Source organism: Morus notabilis, unplaced genomic scaffold (genome assembly GCF_000414095.1).
Source record: "Morus notabilis unplaced genomic scaffold, ASM41409v2 Scaffold630, whole genome shotgun sequence".
Lineage (NCBI taxonomy): Eukaryota > Viridiplantae > Streptophyta > Magnoliopsida > Rosales > Moraceae > Morus > Morus notabilis.
In genome coordinates this window covers 467,938-489,141 of record NW_010365305.1, presented here as the reverse complement: position 1 = coordinate 489,141, position 21,204 = coordinate 467,938, and the positions used below count along the sequence as shown (strand labels likewise).

Below are 21,204 nucleotides of genomic sequence, written 5' to 3'. Positions count from 1 at the left end.
TAGCAGATTTCACGTTAAGTTCACATTTTTCCGATCAAGTAAATTCGATCGATAAATTCTCACCGTACTTTAAAACGGAAGAATTTCCAGTATAGATACAGTTAGAGAATCTTAATTTTAAGAATCTCCCAGCACAGTACAACCTAGCATCCAAAACCCGTATACAGGAGAAAATAACTGTCAGTATGATTTTGGACAGTTTTAATGAGTAACTTAAGGGAATGGACAAAAGTACAAGGGGTAGGTTAGTGTGTGTGATTTGATGAGATGTGATGAGAGAGGTGAATAGGACTAATGATTAGTTTTTTTCTCCTTTTTCTCTTCACTTGGCCGGCCATCCTTAGGGATTTATATCCCAAAATTTTGGTTAAATGTTGAGTGTGCTAGAGGATTGATGTGATAGTAATGATTGAAAGTAAATCATGACATTTCTTCCTTCACTTTTCTCTTCACTTGGCCGGCCATCTTCAAGGATTTATAGCCAAAAATTTTGGTTAAATGTTTAGTGTGCTAGAGGATTGATGTGATAGTAATGATTGAAAGTAAATCATGACATTTCTTCCTTCACTTTTCTCTTCACTTGGCCGGCCATCTTCAAGGATTTATAGCCAAAAATTTTGGTTAAATGTTGAGTGTGCTAGAGGATTGATGTGATAGTAATGATTGAAAGTAAATCATGACATTTCTTCCTTCACTTTTCTCTTCACTTGGCCGGCCATCTTCAAGGATTTATAGCCAAAAATTTTGGTTAAATGTTGAGTGTGCTAGAGGATTGATGTGATAGTAATGATTGAAAGTAAATCATGACATTTCTTCCTTCACTTTTCTCTTCACTTGGCCGGCCATCTTCAAGGATTTATAGCCAAAAATTTTGGTTAAATGTTGAGTGTGCTAGAGGATTGATGTGATAGTAATGATTGAAAGTAAATCATGACATTTCTTCCTTCACTTTTCTCTTCACTTGGCCGGCCATCTTCAAGGATTTATAGCCAAAAATTTTGGTTAAATGTTGAGTGTGCTAGAGGATTGATGTGATAGTAATGATTGAAAGTAAATCATGACATTTCTTCCTTCACTTTTCTCTTCACTTGGCCGGCCATCTTCAAGGATTTATAGCCAAAAATTTTGGTTAAATGTTGAGTGTGCTAGAGGATTGATGTGATAGTAATGATTGAAAGTAAATCATGACATTTCTTCCTTCACTTTTCTCTTCACTTGGCCGGCCATCTTCAAGGATTTATAGCCAAAAATTTTGGTTAAATGTTGAGTGTGCTAGAGGATTGATGTGATAGTAATGATTGAAAGTAAATCATGACATTTCTTCCTTCACTTTTCTCTTCACTTGGCCGGCCATCTTCAAGGATTTATAGCCAAAAATTTTGGTTAAATGTTGAGTGTGCTAGAGGATTGATGTGATAGTAATGATTGAAAGTAAATCATGACATTTCTTCCTTCACTTTTCTCTTCACTTGGCCGGCCATCTTCAAGGATTTATAGCCAAAAATTTTGGTTAAATGTTGAGTGTGCTAGAGGATTGATGTGATAGTAATGATTGAAAGTAAATCATGACATTTCTTCCTTCACTTTTCTCTTCACTTGGCCGGCCATCTTCAAGGATTTATAGCCAAAAATTTTGGTTAAATGTTGAGTGTGCTAGAGGATTGATGTGATAGTAATGATTGAAAGTAAATCATGACATTTCTTCCTTCACTTTTCTCTTCACTTGGCCGGCCATCTTCAAGGATTTATAGCCAAAAATTTTGGTTAAATGTTGAGTGTGCTAGAGGATTGATGTGATAGTAATGATTGAAAGTAAATCATGACATTTCTTCCTTCACTTTTCTCTTCACTTGGCCGGCCATCTTCAAGGATTTATAGCCAAAAATTTTGGTTAAATGTTGAGTGTGCTAGAGGATTGATGTGATAGTAATGATTGAAAGTAAATCATGACATTTCTTCCTTCACTTTTCTCTTCACTTGGCCGGCCATCTTCAAGGATTTATAGCCAAAAATTTTGGTTAAATGTTGAGTGTGCTAGAGGATTGATGTGATAGTAATGATTGAAAGTAAATCATGACATTTCTTCCTTCACCAACGTCCACATTAGTTTAAGAGACTCCGTTGGAGTATAAATTTCAGCGGCGTAAAAGTTAGAATGCCATGTATAAGTCCTAGGCCGAATTGGGCCTTAATATCATACCAAGGGAAATTTAGGAAAATAAGATTTTGAAGATTTAATAAATTAATCTTTATTATCCTTTAGTAAAGGAAAGGAATATATGCCTTATGGAAATGGTTAGATTTTCCTTCATAAGTTGCTAAAATAAAATAGCAAATAATAGTTAATCTCACACTCTTAATGGGTGTTCAGTTTCAGAAGAAAGCAAGAGACTAGGCTGATAGGCGAAAAAGGGATTCCAGCTTTGAAAATCAAGTAAGTAGGAATCTCGCCTACAGTATAAATAGATTTTAAAGTAAACAGTACACATGAACTATATATGTTTGAGTACATTTAATGTTATGAATGCTATGCTATGTTATACTACATACACTTAGGCAGTACACCCGAATTATATGTGTTCGAGTACATGATATAGTATGCTATGCTAGGTCATATTGCATACACCTTAATAAGTCAAGAGGAACTTATAAGACTAATCTCAGTTGAGTGCCGTACCAGCCTCCACAAGGGAGGTAACTCAAGCTCCACAAGGGAGAAAAAAATAATAATAATGATGTCCTCCGACTCAAGGGAGGCATTCAAGTTATAATCACGGTGTCATGGGGGACCTTGCAAACCCTCACGTCCCGATGATTGCGCGCAAGTGGTATGAGCACTCGGGCCCATCAGTAAGAAAGATAAGATAAGATAATAAGATTCTGATAAGACATCATAATTAAGCATAATTGGCTCATGCATATTTATTCATGTGAACTTACAGTTGTTTTGCGGGAGATAGTTCCTACTTGCTGAGCGAAAGCTCATTATAGAATGTTTATACTGTAGGTAAGCAACCGGCATATAATGCCTGATGGACTGCTGGCGAGTGGACGAACGATGTGGAGCTCGGGATATGGATACCACTCGCAAATATTTCCGCAATCAGCTTTATGTTACAAATAGTTTTGTTAATTATGATTATGAAACAGATATGTTAAGGTTTGAATATTTTAATTAAGAAAGCAATTTCGTATTTTATGTTTATAATAAGACCCTTAAAAAAAAAAAATGTTCCGTAAATTTTAAGAAACTTCAGTAAGTACAAGTTAAAAAGTTAGTTACAGTGGCGGCCTCAAAGGAGGGTCGCTACAAGTACACCGGCTAGTCCCTGGAGTGCGCCTGTCGCGTTGTTCGGGTGCTTTTCTATGGGGCTGGAAGTCCACATATCAGCCCAAAGGCTGCACCGGACACCACCGGCCCTTCGAACTTCCCTATTGAGGTGGCACAACTACACCAAAAGAAAAAGAAGAAACCTAAGAAAAAGAGAGTGAAATCTTATATCTGACTTTTGATTTCTTTTACTCCAAAAGTTTGATTTTTACACTAAAATATTTTTAAAATTTTAGATGTGCTCCATTTAATAAAAACTTAATATTGTGTGTATCATTATTGAATATAAAATATCGTTTATTATATTTTCATATTGCACTTAAAATTTTTTTTGACTCCAGCTGAGTGGCTCATAGCTAGGTAGGTCCTAGTTTTTCAAGGGCATAATCTATGCAACACATTAAGTACTTTTCTGTGTATAGGTTGACTGTTACATACAGTGGTATAGTGTATATACTTTAGTGCGGTAACTAATAACCAGCCTAGCTTAGCTTGTTAGATGCACAAAAGATGACCTCGTAATTTTTTTTTTCCTTTTTTGTTTAGACCTAAAATTTTCTCTGCTTAGCGCAGTAAAAAAGGACTGAACGTTCACCAAAAATTTTTCCTCTCTTATTTTTCTCACCTTTCTCTCTCTGCAATTTTGGTTCAAACTGAGTACGATTCCTAATTTATGATTATATTGTTTTGAGGTCCTTCTGTGGTGTTCGTTTCTGAGTCACGGCACAATCTTGGTTCGCTAGCATATCAGTAGAATGCTCATGTGGGCAATTTTTGTGATCAAGACACGAATTGCCAACGATATGACTCAGAAATCGGTCAGAGGCTTTTAACTTCTTCCTGAGAAATCAGGGAATTGTTACAATCAATTTCTCAAAATGATCACTGTTATAAATGTGATGATGTTGTGGTAATTATTAAACATAAATTGTGATCTTCAGAGACTCTATTACGAGAAGATTGATGCATGATCCGGTCATTTTGTCGATTTAAATTTAGAATTTGAGTTTTATTATAATAAAAAAATTCTAAAAAATAATCACATTTAATTTTTTTAGTACAGTAAAAAATTCTCACATAAAGTGATATCTCAATTCAAATTAAAAATTTAAATCAGTAAACTAAACGGACCCTTTCTTATCTTTGTTATTTAAATTTTATTTTCTTTACTTTCTGACTATATACATGGTTCCATTTTGCGACTAAAATATTCAAAGCTTACACGAATATTGTATCGTTGTCTTAACGTAATTCGCCACACTAATGCTAGAACCTTTGAGTTTCAAATTCGCAAGTATAACATTCTCTTTGCAGTTTCGATATCTATCTTTCAAGCATATCGACACTAAATACCCTGACTTCTTCGCCCAAAACAGTAGAACAGCCCATGTGTCTTTAGCGGTGATATCTGCAATACCTGTAGAAGGAAGGAGCCACAATTAATTAAAGCAAGGTATGGTAGCTTACGATGTTTTAGATCGAGATCTGTTTAGTTAGCTAATTTAAGTTAAAATGTGATTTTATATGATAATTTTTTATTATAATAAAAAAATTAAATGTGATTATTTTTTAAAATTTTTTACTGTAATAAAATTTAAATTTTAAATTCTAATCGATAAAATGAGCAAGATCTTAATGTCAACTAATCACCAAATATAATAAGAATCACCGCATTTTCATTACCGAAAGTCAAAATGTTAGCATATAAATTCATTAATTCATTTGTGTTTTTTTTTTTTTTTTTTTTTTTTTTTTTTTTTTTTTTTTGTTTTGTTTAAAAATTTTATATTTTCTTTTTTTTTTTTCAATTCACTTGCACTTCGATTTTTTTTTTTTTTTTCCCTGAATGAAATGAATTTTATCAATGAGAACTCTTCAAAAGTAACTGGTTTAATACAAAGGAAGGAACAACCCCTGCAATTAGGAAGCCATGAACCTTAGCAGAGAGAGCCCAAACCAGATTCGCCACCATATATACCACATTACGAGGAACCCATACAAAGGGAACAACACCTAGGGCACTGGCTAAAGATTTAATCTTCAAGAATAAAGATAAAATCATCCAATCTGGACATGGAGATCCAGCATGAAGAGCATTATAGAGCTCTTTACAATCACCTTCAAAGCAAACTCTCTGCCATCCTATAGTAATTGCCAACTGAACTCCCTGAAGAGCAGCTAGAGTTTCAGCCTCTAATGAGGATTGAGTAGTCACAGAACCTGTCCATATGATTAGAGGCGGACCTGAAGAGTCTCTCGCTACCACAATCACCCAAGCCTCTCCATTCTTGAAAGCTGCATCCATATTAATCTTCATGCAGTCATCAATAGGAGGGGACCACAAGTCAACAATATAAGGAGTAATAGCAGTAGGTTCACCACAGCATCCACTAGCTAAACTATGCTCTTCAATTGAATCCTACGTCCGCCCTAGTCACCAGCAGAATCAATCACTCTCTCAGAAAAAAAAAAAAAAAAAAAAAGTTCAGTTACACCCTCAACGATTTGAGAATGATCCTTTAGCTCACAGTACATCAATCTCTCTCTAGAACAACCAAAAACAAGAAGAAAGAGAGGAAAAACAGAACTCTCTCTAAACCTCACTTCCCAATTGCCCAATTACACCCAAAGCACTCAATTAATCCATCTAGAATTATTAACTAGTATATATAAGCATACACGATTGAAAACTGATCTCAGCACTTAAGAAAATAGTCGTTAGAACATCTAACTGATTTAACCAATCAGATTACTAATCCAACTTGTGTTGATGTGGCATAACTAATCTTGAACTGTTGAGTCAAACCTTATCTCTATTGTATTTAATTTAATATTCTTCAAGTCAAGATATTTAGTTCTTTATCCAGAGACAGCTAAGGGAAAACGACAATGAGTTTTTGAAGAGGCTGATGGAGCAAAACGGCAGTATTTTGCTTGTGCACTAATTTCAGAAAGTTGAAGACTATACAAGAAGCCACTTTTTGAACGGCTACTCTCCAACAACCGTACTCTGCAAGTTGTATATTTTTTGTATATATTGTATATTTACTGATATTAAATCAGTGGCAACAGAATAAGAGAGAGGGAGTGAAATAATCTTGTGAACAAAAGAACCTTAGAGAGAGAAAAAGGGATTCTAGAGTGAGAAAGGGGAGAGAAACGGTCTTGATTTTTCTCAGGGTTTTTCTTGCTGGTTTTTCTCAGAAAAGTGAGGTTCTGAGTGGTTTTCTCTGTTGCTTCATCATCTCTCTATAATTGACTTGAAGAACCGTTGTTGAATGCAAATCGAATTCCTCTGGGGAGTTCGCGGAGACATAGGCAATTAATTGTGCCGAACTCCGAGATCAATTCCGGTTGTGTTGTTTTGTTTCTTGTTCTTGTGAAATTGTTGATATTCTGGTTGTTATTAGGTGTTAGATTTCTAACAGTGGTATCAGAGCTCTCTTTGGCGTTCTAATTTCAACCAAGAACACTAGAGATCGAAGGCAATCAAAGGTCGGGCTTGAGGTCGTTGAATCTAGGTGATTTTGAAGAAATTCCACTCGGTACAGACTCGACGACAAGGGTTTCCAGTACACTCAGGAACCAAGATTCTCAAGTAGAAAAGGAGCCATTTCGGTTTGGGGTTTTGAGCAACATGAAGGTCGAAGTTGATAAGTTCGACGAATCGGGTGATTTCTAGATCTGGCAAAGAAAGATCAAGGGTTTGCTTGCTCAGCAAAAACTTCTCAAAGCCTTAGGGGATTCTCCGAAATGGCCTGAAGATTTCACTGAAGATCAGAAGCAAGAACTCCTTGAAACAGCTATAGGTACTATTATTCTTCATTTATTAGATGTTGTTATAAGAATGGTAGATAAAGAAGAAACTCCTTCAAAAATTGGAAGAAGTTAGATGAACTATTCCAAAAGAAGTCTTTAACAAATAAAATTTTTCTTAAAGAAAGATTGTTTGGCTTCAAGATGAACACTACTAGTACCTTGGATCAAAACCTCGATGATTTCCTTAGGATGAATATATAACTGGCAAATTCTAGAGAAAACGGGGCCTTAAGTGATGAGAACAAGACAATTATCTTGTTATATGCTCTGCCATAATCTTTTAAGGATGTTAAGTCAACCATAAAGTATGGTAGAACTTCCATTACTCTCGAGGAGGTTATTTTAGCGTTAAAATCCAGAGATCTTGAGATTAAGATTGAAAAACATGATTCTTAGAATACTGAGAACCATTTTACATGAGGAAGAAGCCAACAAAATAGCAACAACAACAAAGGACGGAGCACCAGTAAAGGCAGGGAGAGATCCAAGTCCAAAGGTCCTAATTCTAACAAAACTTGCTTCCACTGCAACAAGCCCGGACATTTCAAGAATGACTACTATGCCTATAAAAGGAAATTGAAGGAAAAAGGAAACATAACCAATGGAAGTGACAGTCAAGAGTCAGCCAACCTTGGTTATGGGTATGAAACTAGCGAGGTTCTACTTGTGTCATCACAGGGTGATAGCCAATAGTGGATTCTTGACTCGGGGTGTACCTATCACATGACGCACAATAAGGCTTGGCTTATAGACTTCAATAAGGTAGATGGAGGAAGATTTATGATGGGAAACAGCAACACCCGCTAAGTAGAAGGAATTGGCACTATAGCCATCAAGATGTTCGATGGTATAGTGAGGCAATTGAAGGAGGTGAGATATGTTCCTAGTCTTACTAGGAACTTAATCTCATTAGGAGTCTTGGATGACTCGGGCTATACCAACAAAATTGAGAGAGGGGTAATGAAGATCTGCAAAGGCTCCATGGTGGTCATTCAAGGGGTCAAAAGTGGTGGCTTGTATCATATGGTAGGAGAAATGCTCACTGGGAAACTCACAGTTGCAATAGCACCAGAGGAAAAGAAAACAGTTATGTGGCACAATAGATTGGGACACATAAGTGAAAGGGGTCTCAAGATAATGAGTGAGCAGAAACTTCTAGGAAAGGACAGGGTTAACAAGGTAGATTTCTGTGAGTCATGCATACTGGGAAAGCAGCATAAGCTGAAGTTCAAAGCTAGAACCCATGAATCAAACTCTATCCTGGAATATATCCACTACGATCTATGGGGACTTGAAACAGTACCAACTCATGGAGGTAATTACTATTTCCTTTCTATTGTTGATGATTACTCTAGGAAGGTTTAGCTGTATTTACTTAAAAATAAGAATGATGCCTTAACTAAATTCAAACAATGGAAAATATTGCAGGAAAACCTCACAGATAAAAGAATTAAAACCTTAAGAACTGATAATGGTCTTAAATTTTGCAATAAGTTGTTTGATAATTTTTGTGCTGAGGTAGGCATTCGGAGACATAAAACGGTTAAGAAAACTCCACAACAAAATGGAGTTGTTGAAAGAATGAACATGACCTTACTAGACAAATCTAGATGTATGATGTTTCAAACAGGATTACCAAAAAGCATAATTGTTTTGCTGTTTTGACCGCAACATATTTAGTAAACATGTATCCCTCTAGTGCAATTGAGTTTAAGACCCCTGGGGAGATGTTAAGAAACAACATTTTCTTATTATGCATAATTGTTTTGGATTTGTGTTTATTATGTGAGATTCTTAGTTGATGCTTATGCTGTGATGAGTGAATGTTTGTTCTATGATTATGTCGTCTAAATGGGAGTCTATTGGAATATTTTTATATGGAGTTCCATAATCGTAATAATTCACTCTATAATTAATTAAAGCATCTTATGGACGACTGTGTTAATATAAATTAACACATGCATATATGTTAAATATCGATCCATAATAGAATAGACACTTATTTTATTAATTCGTTTGAGGCATTTAAACTCTCTCTATCTCATAATATTTAGTCAACTCATTGGATTAAATACCTTCTCTAATTGAATATTGGTTAGAACCAATATCACCACCCTATCTCATTTTGCTCCATTTAGGAGCCACCCTTTGTTTTATTGGTGTGCTCGTGTGTGTGTGTGGGGGTGGCCGACCAAAACAGAGAGGGAGAGACAGGGAGGAGTTCATGCTCCCCTTGCCATTCTTTTCCACGTTTGCAGGTTCTCCACCCACTCCGACCGGCCATTGGCGGATTCCGACAACCGGGGACGAGCTGTTTCCGCTTCCCACGGGAAGAGGTATGCCTAAATCCCAAATATGAAATTTTTGTGGCATTTTCGGATTTTAAGCTAGATTAGTGTTTTCGATCTTGTTTATATCATGTTTAGATCGTTTTAAATCTAGCAATTGGTATCAGAGCCGACTTATTTGGGTTTAGAGCTATGTATTGTCGGATTTTTCCATTTTCGGTGGAAGGAAAATCCAAAATTTGAATCCGTGTTTGGCTCAAGGAAACGTTGTTTTGAGGTTACCCACTTCAAGTATGGCTCATAGGTGATGATTTTCTTGAGTTTCGGGTGTCGATTTTACTGGATTCACTGTGTTTTCAAGCTTTAAAAATGGCCAGTTATGGGTTCTTAGGGATCTGATTTTTAGCCCTTGTTGAGAGAAATTAATCCCAGAATATGAAAGAGCACGAAATTTCGAACAAAACCCCTTTTGAATAATCAAAAACGGAGTTATAGATAGGAAGTTATGGCCATTTGAATTTTCGGGTTGAAACCGGGTCGTAAAACGGGTCTCGTGACCCGTCTCAAGGTTGAAGACGACCTGAAAAGAAAAAAAAAAAGCGTCAGCGTGTGCGTCAGCACGCGTCTGAAGCCGCGCGTGTCAGCGCCTACGTGGCGCGCGTAGGGCCCATTTTTGGGCTAAATTCTTCCCTATTTTGTGATTTTAACTCCGTTTTGAGCGCCGTTTTCACTATTGTGCTCCGTTTTTAATTTTCTACTCAATTAAATGATTTATTTTGGGTTTGGGCCACCATAAAATCATGTTTTTTATATTTTCATATTATTGATTTTATATTTTTATGGGTGGTTAAAGACAAACTAAATATAAACTAATTTAACTTTAAATAAATTAAACATCCTTATCAACAATCTCTTTTTTTTTTTTTTTTTTGAAGTAGGGAAATATTTAAGGGTGTGAATAAAAATTAATATTGTTTAGGAGACCTAATAAATAGCATGACTTTAAGTCTCGTTCATTTTATTGATTTGAGTTTTTAGTTCTAAATTTCTACAGTTAAAAACTCTCATGAAATGTCATATCTAACTTTTTTCTACTACAGTTAAAAGCACTCAGAAAATGTCATATCTAAACTCAAATTGAAAATTCGAATCTGTGAAGCGAACGAAGACTTAATAAATTCATTTACCGCACTATGAAAAATATCAAAAAATAACCTTGTACTTTTATTCAAAAAAAAAAACTTTATTCTCTCTCTTCCTCTCTTTGTTAAAAAGAGAAAAGAGACATATATCTTTTTTTATCATTTACTCTTAAAGTAAAAATTCAGACACATGTACTGTAAGGTAAGTTCAATAATTTTCTCCACTTTTAAAAACACCTATTTTCATTGTCGCGGCCTGCCGATGGCGAGATCTCCAACTCTGAACGCAACAACTTCTCTCACAACAGACTAAGAGCTCACTATTGATCCTCATAAGCCTCGTCCTCAAGTCGAATCATCTCTCATTATTCCCATCGACGAACCACATCGCCATGAGAATGAATCAAAAGGCGAGCTCTTTCGATGAGTCGTCATCGCGATGCAATTCCGTCTGGATCTCGAGGTCTCTGCAATCTTTGTCTTCTCACGGCGTAGCTCGTGATGATGCCGAACACGTTGCTGATGGGTTGGGGGAGAGAGTGTTGTTGTGGGGTGGGGCAGAAGAGAGAGAGAGAGGGGGAGATTGGGCGGAGAGAGAGAAGAGAGGGATCGACGACGTGAATTGATGGAGAGAGATAAAAAGGAAACAAGAAGGGATAAAAGCGGAAAATAATTACTCAAAACGGTTCAAAAATTTTAAATATGTTGTACATATTTATTAGCATGTTAAGTTAATTATGTCATTTACTTCCATTGGATTTTAAAATCTGCTATTCAACACAATTTTCTTTTTTCCTTTTCAACTTGACCTGTCCACATTTGAAGAAGACATGCACCAACCAACGCGGCAAAAACCGGCTAAAACGGTACAATTATTTATTTTCATATCTATTCCTTTGTTATGAGGTGTATGTAAATAGCCCTCTTAATGGGTCTATAAATAAAACCACGTTGTCTTTGATTGATTGTTCCACACAATACTTTTACAAAGGATTTGTAAAAAGTAGACCAGTAATGAATAATTGACCAGTCGAAATGAATAATTGACCACTTTTGGTGTTTTCTGCCTACAGTGGGACTGTTTCTTTTTAGGGACCGCGATCAAAAATTGTCCGGTCAAAATAAAGGGTCTGTTTTGTAATGATTTCATAATGTTTTATTTTTTATATAAAAATGAAAATGAGATGATTTTAAAAATTATTTTAGAACCGATTTTAAAATTATGTTTGGTAGTCTTTTAAAAAATTAATTTGAGTATGATAACAAAGTGAAATCGTGTTTAGTTAAAGTTCATGGGACAAATTCTTAAAACAATGTAAGTTCGGGAGCAAATGTGTAAAATATCCATTAAATTTCAATGTGTAGACTAGAGGGCAAGGAAAATAAGCAAAGAAAGAAAAGGAAAAAGAAATAGAAATAAAAGAAAAAGTGTGCTTACTACTTAGCGCTAAGTGTAACACCATGCTAGCAATTTCATATTTTCAATTAAAATGATTAATGATTTAGTTTTTTTTAATTACTTTTTTTTCTCCAATCATTAGCTAAATAGTTAGTCATTTTAGAGAATGTCTTTTACACTAGCTAAATATAGCTAACATGGAGAGATTGGCCATTTAATATTTTGTATTATTTTATTCTTTCAATCGTAATAAACGTAAATATTCTTTTTAAAATTTAATAAATTTATTTCTATTTTAAATTAAATAAATATTAAAAAAATATATATTTAGTTAAAATAGAGAGTATAATTAGAGTGAATCACTTAAAAATTACTAGCTAAAATAACTTTTTAACCGTTTTAATTAAAATTTAGAGAGTTCATGCTCTAAGGTACAATTAGTTTTACAAAGACAACTGCGTAAAGAGATGTTGTTTTTAAGTAAAACGACATGCAATATATATAGGAGTAAGTATCATTTCGTCCAAAAACCAAGCCGTATTAGCAATATAGTTTGATGCCATTTAGGCATAAAAGCATCAGTTACCATTTTTTTTGGTATTCTTAAACTCTTTAAAAAGTGGTAGTTTGGTCTCAATTTTTTTTAGCGAAACGACCCTTAAACTCTTTAAAAGATGATAGTTTGATCTTTTCTGTTAAATTTCGTTAAATTTTTAACAGGTCACTCATGTGATTTTTCTTCAATAAAGTGACTTAAATGCCCTCCTCCTCCTCCTCTTGCCCATTTAATATTTTATATTATTTTATTGTTTCAATCGTAATAAACATCAATATTTTTACTTAAATGCCCCCCTCCTCCTCGTCCTCTTAATATTTTATATTATTTTATTATTTCAATCATAATAAACATAAATATTCTTACTTAAATGCCCCCTCCTCCTCCTCCTCCTCTTCTTAATATTTTATATTATTTTATTATTTCAATGGTAATAAACATAAATATTCTTACTTAAATGCCCCCTCATCCTCCTCCTCCTCCTCCTTCTGCCCATTTAATATTTAATATTATTTTATTGTTTCAATCGTAATAAACATAAATATTTTTTTTAAATTTAATAAATTTATTTCTATTTTAAATTAAATAAATATTAAAATAAAATATATTTAGTTAAAATAGAGAGTATAATTAGAGTGAATTACCTCAAAATTACTAACTAAATTTTTAACCATTTTAATTAAAATTTAGAGAGTTCATGCTCTAAGGTACAATTAGTTTTACAAAGACAACTGCGTAAAGAGATGTTGTTTATAAGGAAAACGACATGCAATATATATAGGAGTAAGTATAATTTCGTCCAAAAACCAAGCCGTATTACCAATATAGTTTGATGCCATTTAGGCATAAAAGCATCAGTTATCATTTTTTTTTGGTAAATTACACAGTGATCCTTAAATTCTTTAAAAAATGACAATTTAGTCTCAAACTTTTTTTAACAAAATCATTCTTAAACTCTTTAAAAGATAACAGTTTAATCTTTTTCGTTAAATTTTTCAGAGGTCACTCAGGTGATTTTTTTTTTTCAATAAAATGACTTAAATGCCCTTCTTCTTCTTCTTCTTCTTCTTCTTCTTCGTTTGCCTTTTTTTTTTTTCTCTCCTTTTTCAGTTTCGTTTGCCTTTTTTCCCCTCTCGAGAATATGGCCATGGCGGTTCTTCTTCTTTTTCGTTTGCCTTCTTTTTCTCCTTTTTCAGTTTCGTTTGCCTTTTTCTTCCTCTCTCGAGAATATGGCCATGGCGGTTCTGGGTAGGGTTTGATAGGGTTCCAATCATCGCCGCAAGATCGTGATCGATCTGGGTGCCAACTCTATTCCAACAAAAATTCAAATCAACTCTCTCTCTTTTTTTCCCTTCACAGATCCATCTCAAACATCTCGAAAAATAAAATTGTTGAATTTTGGAAGAAAAAACAAAAAAACAGAGGATTAATTTCGAAAGCTCCGAACTATAGACTGAGAGAGCCCATATGACTGTGATTCTGATTGGGTTTTTGATTGAATGGGATTAGCAGTAGAAAAAGAAAGGAACAAAAGACAGAAAACTGGGGATTAAATTTCACAAACCCTAAATCACACACGATAAAATCAGCCCTAAAATCATCCCCATTAGCAGGTTCCACAGGATCTTCTGGACCTGAGGGAGAGAAAAGTTATTCTTATTGAACCTTCTCGAATACACTTTCTCTGGTTTATCAGCTATATATATACATGTTGAATGAACTAAGCTATCAGAAATAAATATCTAGCTGGCATCAGTAAATCTACAAGAGGTCAATCCCTTGCCGGGGAAGTAATGGGTCAAATGCGATGGAACAACACCTCGTGGAAATTGCATATTTGCACCCCATGGATTCTCGATCAAGGGAATATTTGTGGGAACCATCCCAGCCATATTTCTCTGCGCATATCCCATTGAAGCTAGAAAGGATGGTGGTATTGGAAGTGGTAGATGATGAGGACCTAAATTTAATGGAACATGAACCTGTCCGTTAAAACCATGAGCCGTGGAAGCTTTTGCTTTTCTCTGCGCATCCCAGCCATATTTCTCTGCGCATATCCCATTGCTTTTCTCTCCTTCATTAGCCATTCCTCCACACAGAAACAATCCAAACAAAACCAGAAAAGATTCAAAATTGCCCAGCAGGCGAGGCAGAACCAGAGAGAGAATATAAAATGTGCCTAGACATGTGATTTACACATATACCCCAAAAGATGAGCCACATTATAGATCACATATACTACGCCGTTATATTTTGACGCAATAGACGAAAAAAATTACATGACACCATTTTAAATAATTTGAGAGTTAAAAAGGACGACCCGTGCAATTTACCTTTTTCTCCTTGAGAAAAAAGGGAGCGTAATTTTCCAGTGTAAAAGCGTGCCGCATGTCTTGTCATTTTTAGTTTTTTCTTTTTAGAATTAACTAGTTAAAAACTCCCGCATTATTGTGAAAAATACTATTGTATTATATAAAAAGTTAAGAATTTTATAATAACAGCTTAGTTTATATATACATATATATAGATATATTTATATAATATTTTAGTTAAAAGTTTTTTACAATGTACTATAACTTTTATTTTTCTTTTTAACTGCAAAAATACAAATTTTTTAAAAAATAATAGTAATAATTAAAGATGTTGAAAATCTTTAAGTATATGTAGGCATCGTTCATTTCACCGATTTGAGTTTAAAATTTGAGTTTTGCTGCAGTAAAAAACTCTCACAAAGAGTCACATCTAACTTTTTTATTACAGTAAAAAGCTCTCATATAAAATCATATCTTAACTCGAATCAGCGAACTGAATGAGCCCGCAGTGTAAATTAATAGATTTAGAAGTAGTTATATTACTTGGTTTTTGAGAGTTTTTGGGGTGGGTATGTTGTCTTTAGTTCATAACTAAAATAATAAAATATTGTTAAGATATCTATTCAAAATAATAAATGTTGATTTTATTAATAATTGATATAAATTAGTAAATATAAGAATAAATAAAGAAATAAAAATTGAGGACAAAAGTGTACACTCAGACCATATGGTAGAAAAAGACCCAAAAGCCCCTGCGTAGAAAAGGATAAATGTAAAAAAAGGTAAGGGTATAAATGTACAATCACAGCATAGGCTGGAAAAGACTTAAAAGTCCCTGTGGAGAAAAAGAATGACGAATGGGAGAAAATGGGCAAAACGAACATTGCACACTCAAGGGGCAAAATTAGATTGACACTGTACAATGCACAGTAACTTTTGCATTTCCTTTAGTATATATAATATAATAAAGTGAAGTTCAAGATGAAAATATCGGACCGTTTGGTAACGTTTTCAAAATGATTTTATTTTTAATATAAAAGTAAAAATGAGATTGTTTTGAGAATTATTTTGTGATTGATTTTGAAATTGCGTTTGGTTAGTTTTTTAAGAGATTATTTTGAGTATAATAAACAAGTGAAATTATGTTTGGTTATAATTATTAATTAATATATTATAACATTGTTAATAATAACTTTCAAGCGTTTTTTAATTCATTTATAAAAATCATTCTCACTGTTTTTTATTTTCATTTTTGTTTTCAAAAGATTTGCTAAACAAATACGATTTGCAAATCGTTTTCATTTTCATGCCTCAAAAGATGTATAAAAACATTTTTAAAAATAGACAAAAATCAATTCCAAATGCAAACGTATCACTTGTCTACTAAAAGTTTGCTATCGTTCAAGTCACGTGTAACTTTTCTTATCGTTTAGCTCGCAAAAAAAAACAAAAAATCTAAACTCGTACTAAAAAAAAACTAATATAAATGTGGTAGATTTTGGCACCGCACAAATAGAGATGCAAGAATGGGCCAGCTGGGTCCAGCCTAGCCCGTTCTCCTTAGACCCACGCGAGCCGTGGGCCAGGCTGGCCCAACCCACTAATTTTGTGGGTCGGCCTGTATAAGAAGGACCTCGACCCAGCCCAAACCACGGGCCAATTTTACGTGGGTCAGGTTGGGCCGTGCCGCAGACCAAGATGGGCTATGCCATGGGCCTTGAATGGGCTAGCTCACTCAAGGCCCATCTTGGCCCATAATAGGTTTAGATGGGTCAGCCCATCTAAGCATGTAATTTTTAATTTTTAATTTTTGAATAGTAAATGGAAATATGAAAATGGATATTTTATTTACGATTACCTCATTGAATAAAAATCTTTTTAAGGAAAATCCAGTGAGACAAAACCTTAATAAGAAAAAAAAAAGTACAATCAGGATAATTATACATAAGATATTTACAAACTTACTAAAAAAAAAAACATAAAGATATTATGGGCCTAGATAGGCTAGGCTGGGCCGGCCCATTATAGGCCTAGACGGGCCAGGCTGAGCCGGCCCATCATGGGCCTAGAAGGGCCGACCCAGCCCGGCTTAGCCCATGATTTTTTATGGGTCATGCCGGGCTGGCCCATAGACTGATATATGTTGGCCCAGTTCAGCCCGCCAATATTTATGAGAGGGGCCGTGCCTTGAACAGTGACGGGCCGTGCCATCCCGACCCGTCACTGTGTCAGGATGGGCCTGGGCCGGCCCACGGGCCCCGGCTCCACGCACATATGAGTTTTTGTTGTTCCACTAAACATAATTCTCCTGAAAGTGTGCATTAAAAAAAAAAGTGACTGATCATTAGCATTGATATGATCTGAAGCTCTGGGTTGTGAAAAATGAAGAACAGCTGCGTAGTAAACCATAGCTAATTGGAAGTCCGTCAATGAAAAAAAACAAAAAAAAAAACAAAAAACAAAAAAACCATCCACGGGGCTTACCCTTGCATCCCTCAGCTTAAGTGTTTCAAGTACCGGGCAGCGAGAAACCAGATTTTCAAGGACGTCTTGGGCCAAGTTTACATGTAAAAGATCAAGACTCTTCAAGTTACTGAAACCTTTAAATGATGAAGGAGGTTTGAGAGAACAATAAGAAAACCGCAAGTAAATCAAACTTTGGCAATAAAACAAACAAGATGGCATCCTGTAGTAGTCGCCTAGTTCCCTGTAATTTATACAAGAAATGTCCTTGATAAAGCCTCTTGTAAGATGAACAACAATGCTCCATGGCACTATCAACTATGAACAACATTGCTTCAAATAGCTTAAACTTGTGTATTGGGCCGAAGTGAAGCAAGAGAACCTGATCTATGACACTCACAAGCTTATAGTGCTCCGTTCTCTGTTTAAATCCAAAACAGAAAGATAATGAAGTCAAATCAAGATTTGGAAGCATAGCCCATCTATACCACCACTTGCTTGACAAGATACTTGTCCTCGCTGCTTCCTAAATTGGCAAGCATCATATTGCATTATAGACATATGGCAGGTCTTCTTATCGTTTCAACCGGGAATAATTTTGTTGCAGTGTTCCTTTTTATTTATTTTTTATTTATTGTTTTTTGACAATATTTAGTGTTCCTTTAATTGCAATGTTCACTTTTACTTTAATAAATAATTTGAGTATGAGATTTGGCTTGGGACGAGTCTCCCCATTTAGTTAAGAAATGTGACTATAAACCTTTTATGTCAAACGTGGAAGAAAATCACTATATACGGCCGTAAGAAATGGCGGGATTTTCATTTTTTTTATAATTTATTTTGACACTGATTTCTTACTTATAGAGTGAATTTGTCTAAATTGCACTGACATGAAAGGACTACATTCACACAAAACATCATAGATGTTCTGAACTTTTAAAAAAAAAAAAAAATTGAAAACATGAATTAATGGATGACTTGCACACGAATCATTTTGGCATGGTTGGAGTATGCAAAAGTTAAAAAATTGATCCAACAATCACATAACGCAAAAACAAAGTCGTCTTTTTGACTTAACTTCACAATACTTGTTGCTCCAAGCAGATTTGAAAGGTTAACTCCTGAGACGATCCATCGTAACCGTCACACAGCACCATTCTTGCGATATTTGGTCAACTAATTGTTTGTCAGCTCCAGGGAGATAGCTGGTGATTTTGCACGGCCATTTAGAGCAAGCGCCACAACTTCTCAGTTTCCCTTATGCTTACCCTCCCAGGCATGATGAGTCTCAGCCTCCCTTTCTCCCATCACACTTGCAAAATTATAGACCTTTTGTTGCAATACATACATAAATAAATGTATAAATTTAACAAGAGTTAGTTGGCATCAGCTTCGGACTTCCACCACCGTCCCATGCATAATCAATTTACCGAATCCCAAAGTTATCAGAAAGTTTGATTTTTCAATCGACAGGAGTCAGTGTTGATGTGGAATTGCTCGATCAGTGAACTTTCTCAATATCGGTCAATTTATCTGTTAAATTGAATAATATCCCTAATCTGATCAACATTTTAATTGAGGTCAAAAGTCAAGAAAATGATTTTTAGTGCCTCAAAGAAATAATTTGAGGGTAAATGCGTTATATTTTTCATCTAGTCCAATTCCAAAATGGACTCAAACATGAGAAAGAGAGGAATTAATTATCATTACCACGGTCCACGCATGACATACCGTACTTATAATATGTATCAAGATATTCATAGATAAACATCACAAGTATCATATAAAACCAACATTTTTTTTTCACAAGGCGCTTCTCAAACAGCTTATTTAAACTTTAATTAATACATGACTGTTTGAGATCATTAGCGTAGAAATGATCACTATGATCATGGATTTGAATATTATTTTTGGATCCGTCACTCGCTATATTTAGAAGCTTGTGGACCCGGCTCCAAATCTTTAGCAAATTTAAAGGATGTTCCTGCTTGTTTGGCGTCAATATCATCAGGATAAGCTGAGACGTTTGGTGTTGGTTCAAAGTCATCAGTGAAGGAATTCTGATCATGAGTTCCATGACAGTCGGCTTTCTCATTCGAATTCTTCGGTGCCGACTCCAAATGATCATGAACAATAAGCCCTTGAATTTCCTTTGGCATTGGTTGATCTTTCATCACATTTCTCCAGTATTCTCCTTCTGCATCTTTTCTTGATTCTGAAGTACTAGCAAACTGCACCATACAACAGAGAAAATTACTATAAGAGAAAATGTTTTGACACATTACAAGTCATATTAAGTGGACTACTAATAAAAGTAGACTTCGTACTATATAAGAAACTTGAAAAATCATGCATATATAATATAAGTCTTTGTTGGGTTTCGCAAAGCCAACTTCATTGCATGCATTATATTTAAACCGCTACTATATATAATGGTACGTATAAGACATTGGCAAAAATGCTTACTGCTAGAAGAAATGCAAGAAGGAGAGCAAAAACGGCAAAATTAGAAGATTTCATGATGCCTACAACCTATTAAGTGAGGTTTTTGGTTTCTTTGTTTAGTAGGCTCGTGCTATTTATAGATAATAATATCAAAATAATATATGATCACCTGGCGGCTAGTTAGTATTAAATCATCTGAATTAAAACTTGTATTTGATTTCTTGCACAATTCATCCCGTGGGCCAGAAAATAGGCCAGTGGGGATCACTTTCATAAAACTTTTCCTTCAGAGGAAAAAAAAAAACAAAGATATTAGAAAAATCTCTTTACAGCTAACAAGTTTAAGTGCATGACACAAAAAGAAAGTCAGATCCACAATGATTTTTTGTTTTGTCTTTCCTTGCAAAAGATTGCATTTTATATCATTTCATTCTATAGATAAGAAGAGGGGATACCTCTTTCTAACTTTGGTACTTCAACTCTTTGTTTGCTTGCTTTCACTTTTTTTTTTCTTTCAAGCTTTCTTTTTTTTTTAATTTATTTATTTTACTTGCTTGTTTTAAACCTTTTATAAATTGTATTTTTCAGTTTTTTTTTTCCTTTCTCATTTCTTTAATTGTATTTTAAATTTTTGTGCTTTTTTTCTTCTTATTTTTTAAGTTTTTTTTGGTTTTCAAGCTTTACTTTTTTCCTTTTTTTATCTATATCTCGAGGTATGAAATTTTGTACTTCAACTATTTGCTTGCTAGCTTTCTTTTCTTTTCTTTTTTTTTTTTTTCAATTTCCATTATTCTCTTTTTCTTATTATTTTTGTTATTTTTTTGCACTATTTATTGGTTTTCTCTCTCTCTCTCTCTCTCTCTCTCTCTCTCTCTCTCTCTCTCTCTCTTTCATTTTATTTTCACGTTGCTTATAAAATTCTTTTTCCTAAAATTTTCCCTTTAAAGAGTGTTTTATTTTTGGTTTTTTTTTAATTTTTTATTTTAGTGTTGCTTATAAAATTCTTTTTCTAAAATTTTCTCTCTTTTTTTTTTTTTTCTCTCTCTCTCTCTCTCTCTCTCTCTCTCTCTCTCTCTCTCTCTCTCTCTCTCTCTCTCTCTCTCTCTTTCATTTTATTTTCACGTTGCTTATAAAATTCTTTTTCCTAAAATTTTCCCTTTAAAGAGTGTTTTATTTTTGGTTTTTTTTTAATTTTTTATTTTAGTGTTGCTTATAAAATTCTTTTTCTAAAATTTTCCGTTTAAGATATTTTTTTTCTCAATTATGTTTATGAGTATTTTATTTTGTGTTCTTCAACTCCTTGCTTGCATGCTGATACATAAATTGTTCTTCAACCTGTTGCTTGCATGTTTTTACTTGCTTGTTCTTTTGTTTTTGTTCTTTTTTAAATATTGTATTTATATTGTTTCTCATTATATATTATTTTTTGTCCTTCAACTTCTTGGTTGC

At 34.3% G+C, this 21,204-nt stretch overlaps 1 protein-coding gene and 1 pseudogene across 1 annotated transcript; both read right to left on the bottom strand.

Annotated features, from left to right (window-relative positions):
* Positions 1 to 17,140: 17,140 nt before the first annotated feature.
* Positions 17,141 to 17,851, bottom strand: LOC112093474 (annotated as a pseudogene).
* A 1,174-nt stretch (positions 17,852 to 19,025) lies between these two features.
* LOC21404097 (organ-specific protein P4) lies at positions 19,026 to 19,854 on the bottom strand. Its single transcript, XM_010107755.2, has 2 exons — positions 19,777 to 19,854; positions 19,026 to 19,541 (listed from the first exon to the last, which is right to left on the bottom strand). The coding sequence occupies exons 1-2, from the start codon at positions 19,828 to 19,830 to the stop codon at positions 19,230 to 19,232; spliced, it is 366 nt and encodes a 121-aa protein (XP_010106057.2). The 5' UTR covers positions 19,831 to 19,854; the 3' UTR covers positions 19,026 to 19,229.
* Positions 19,855 to 21,204: the final 1,350 nt, after the last annotated feature.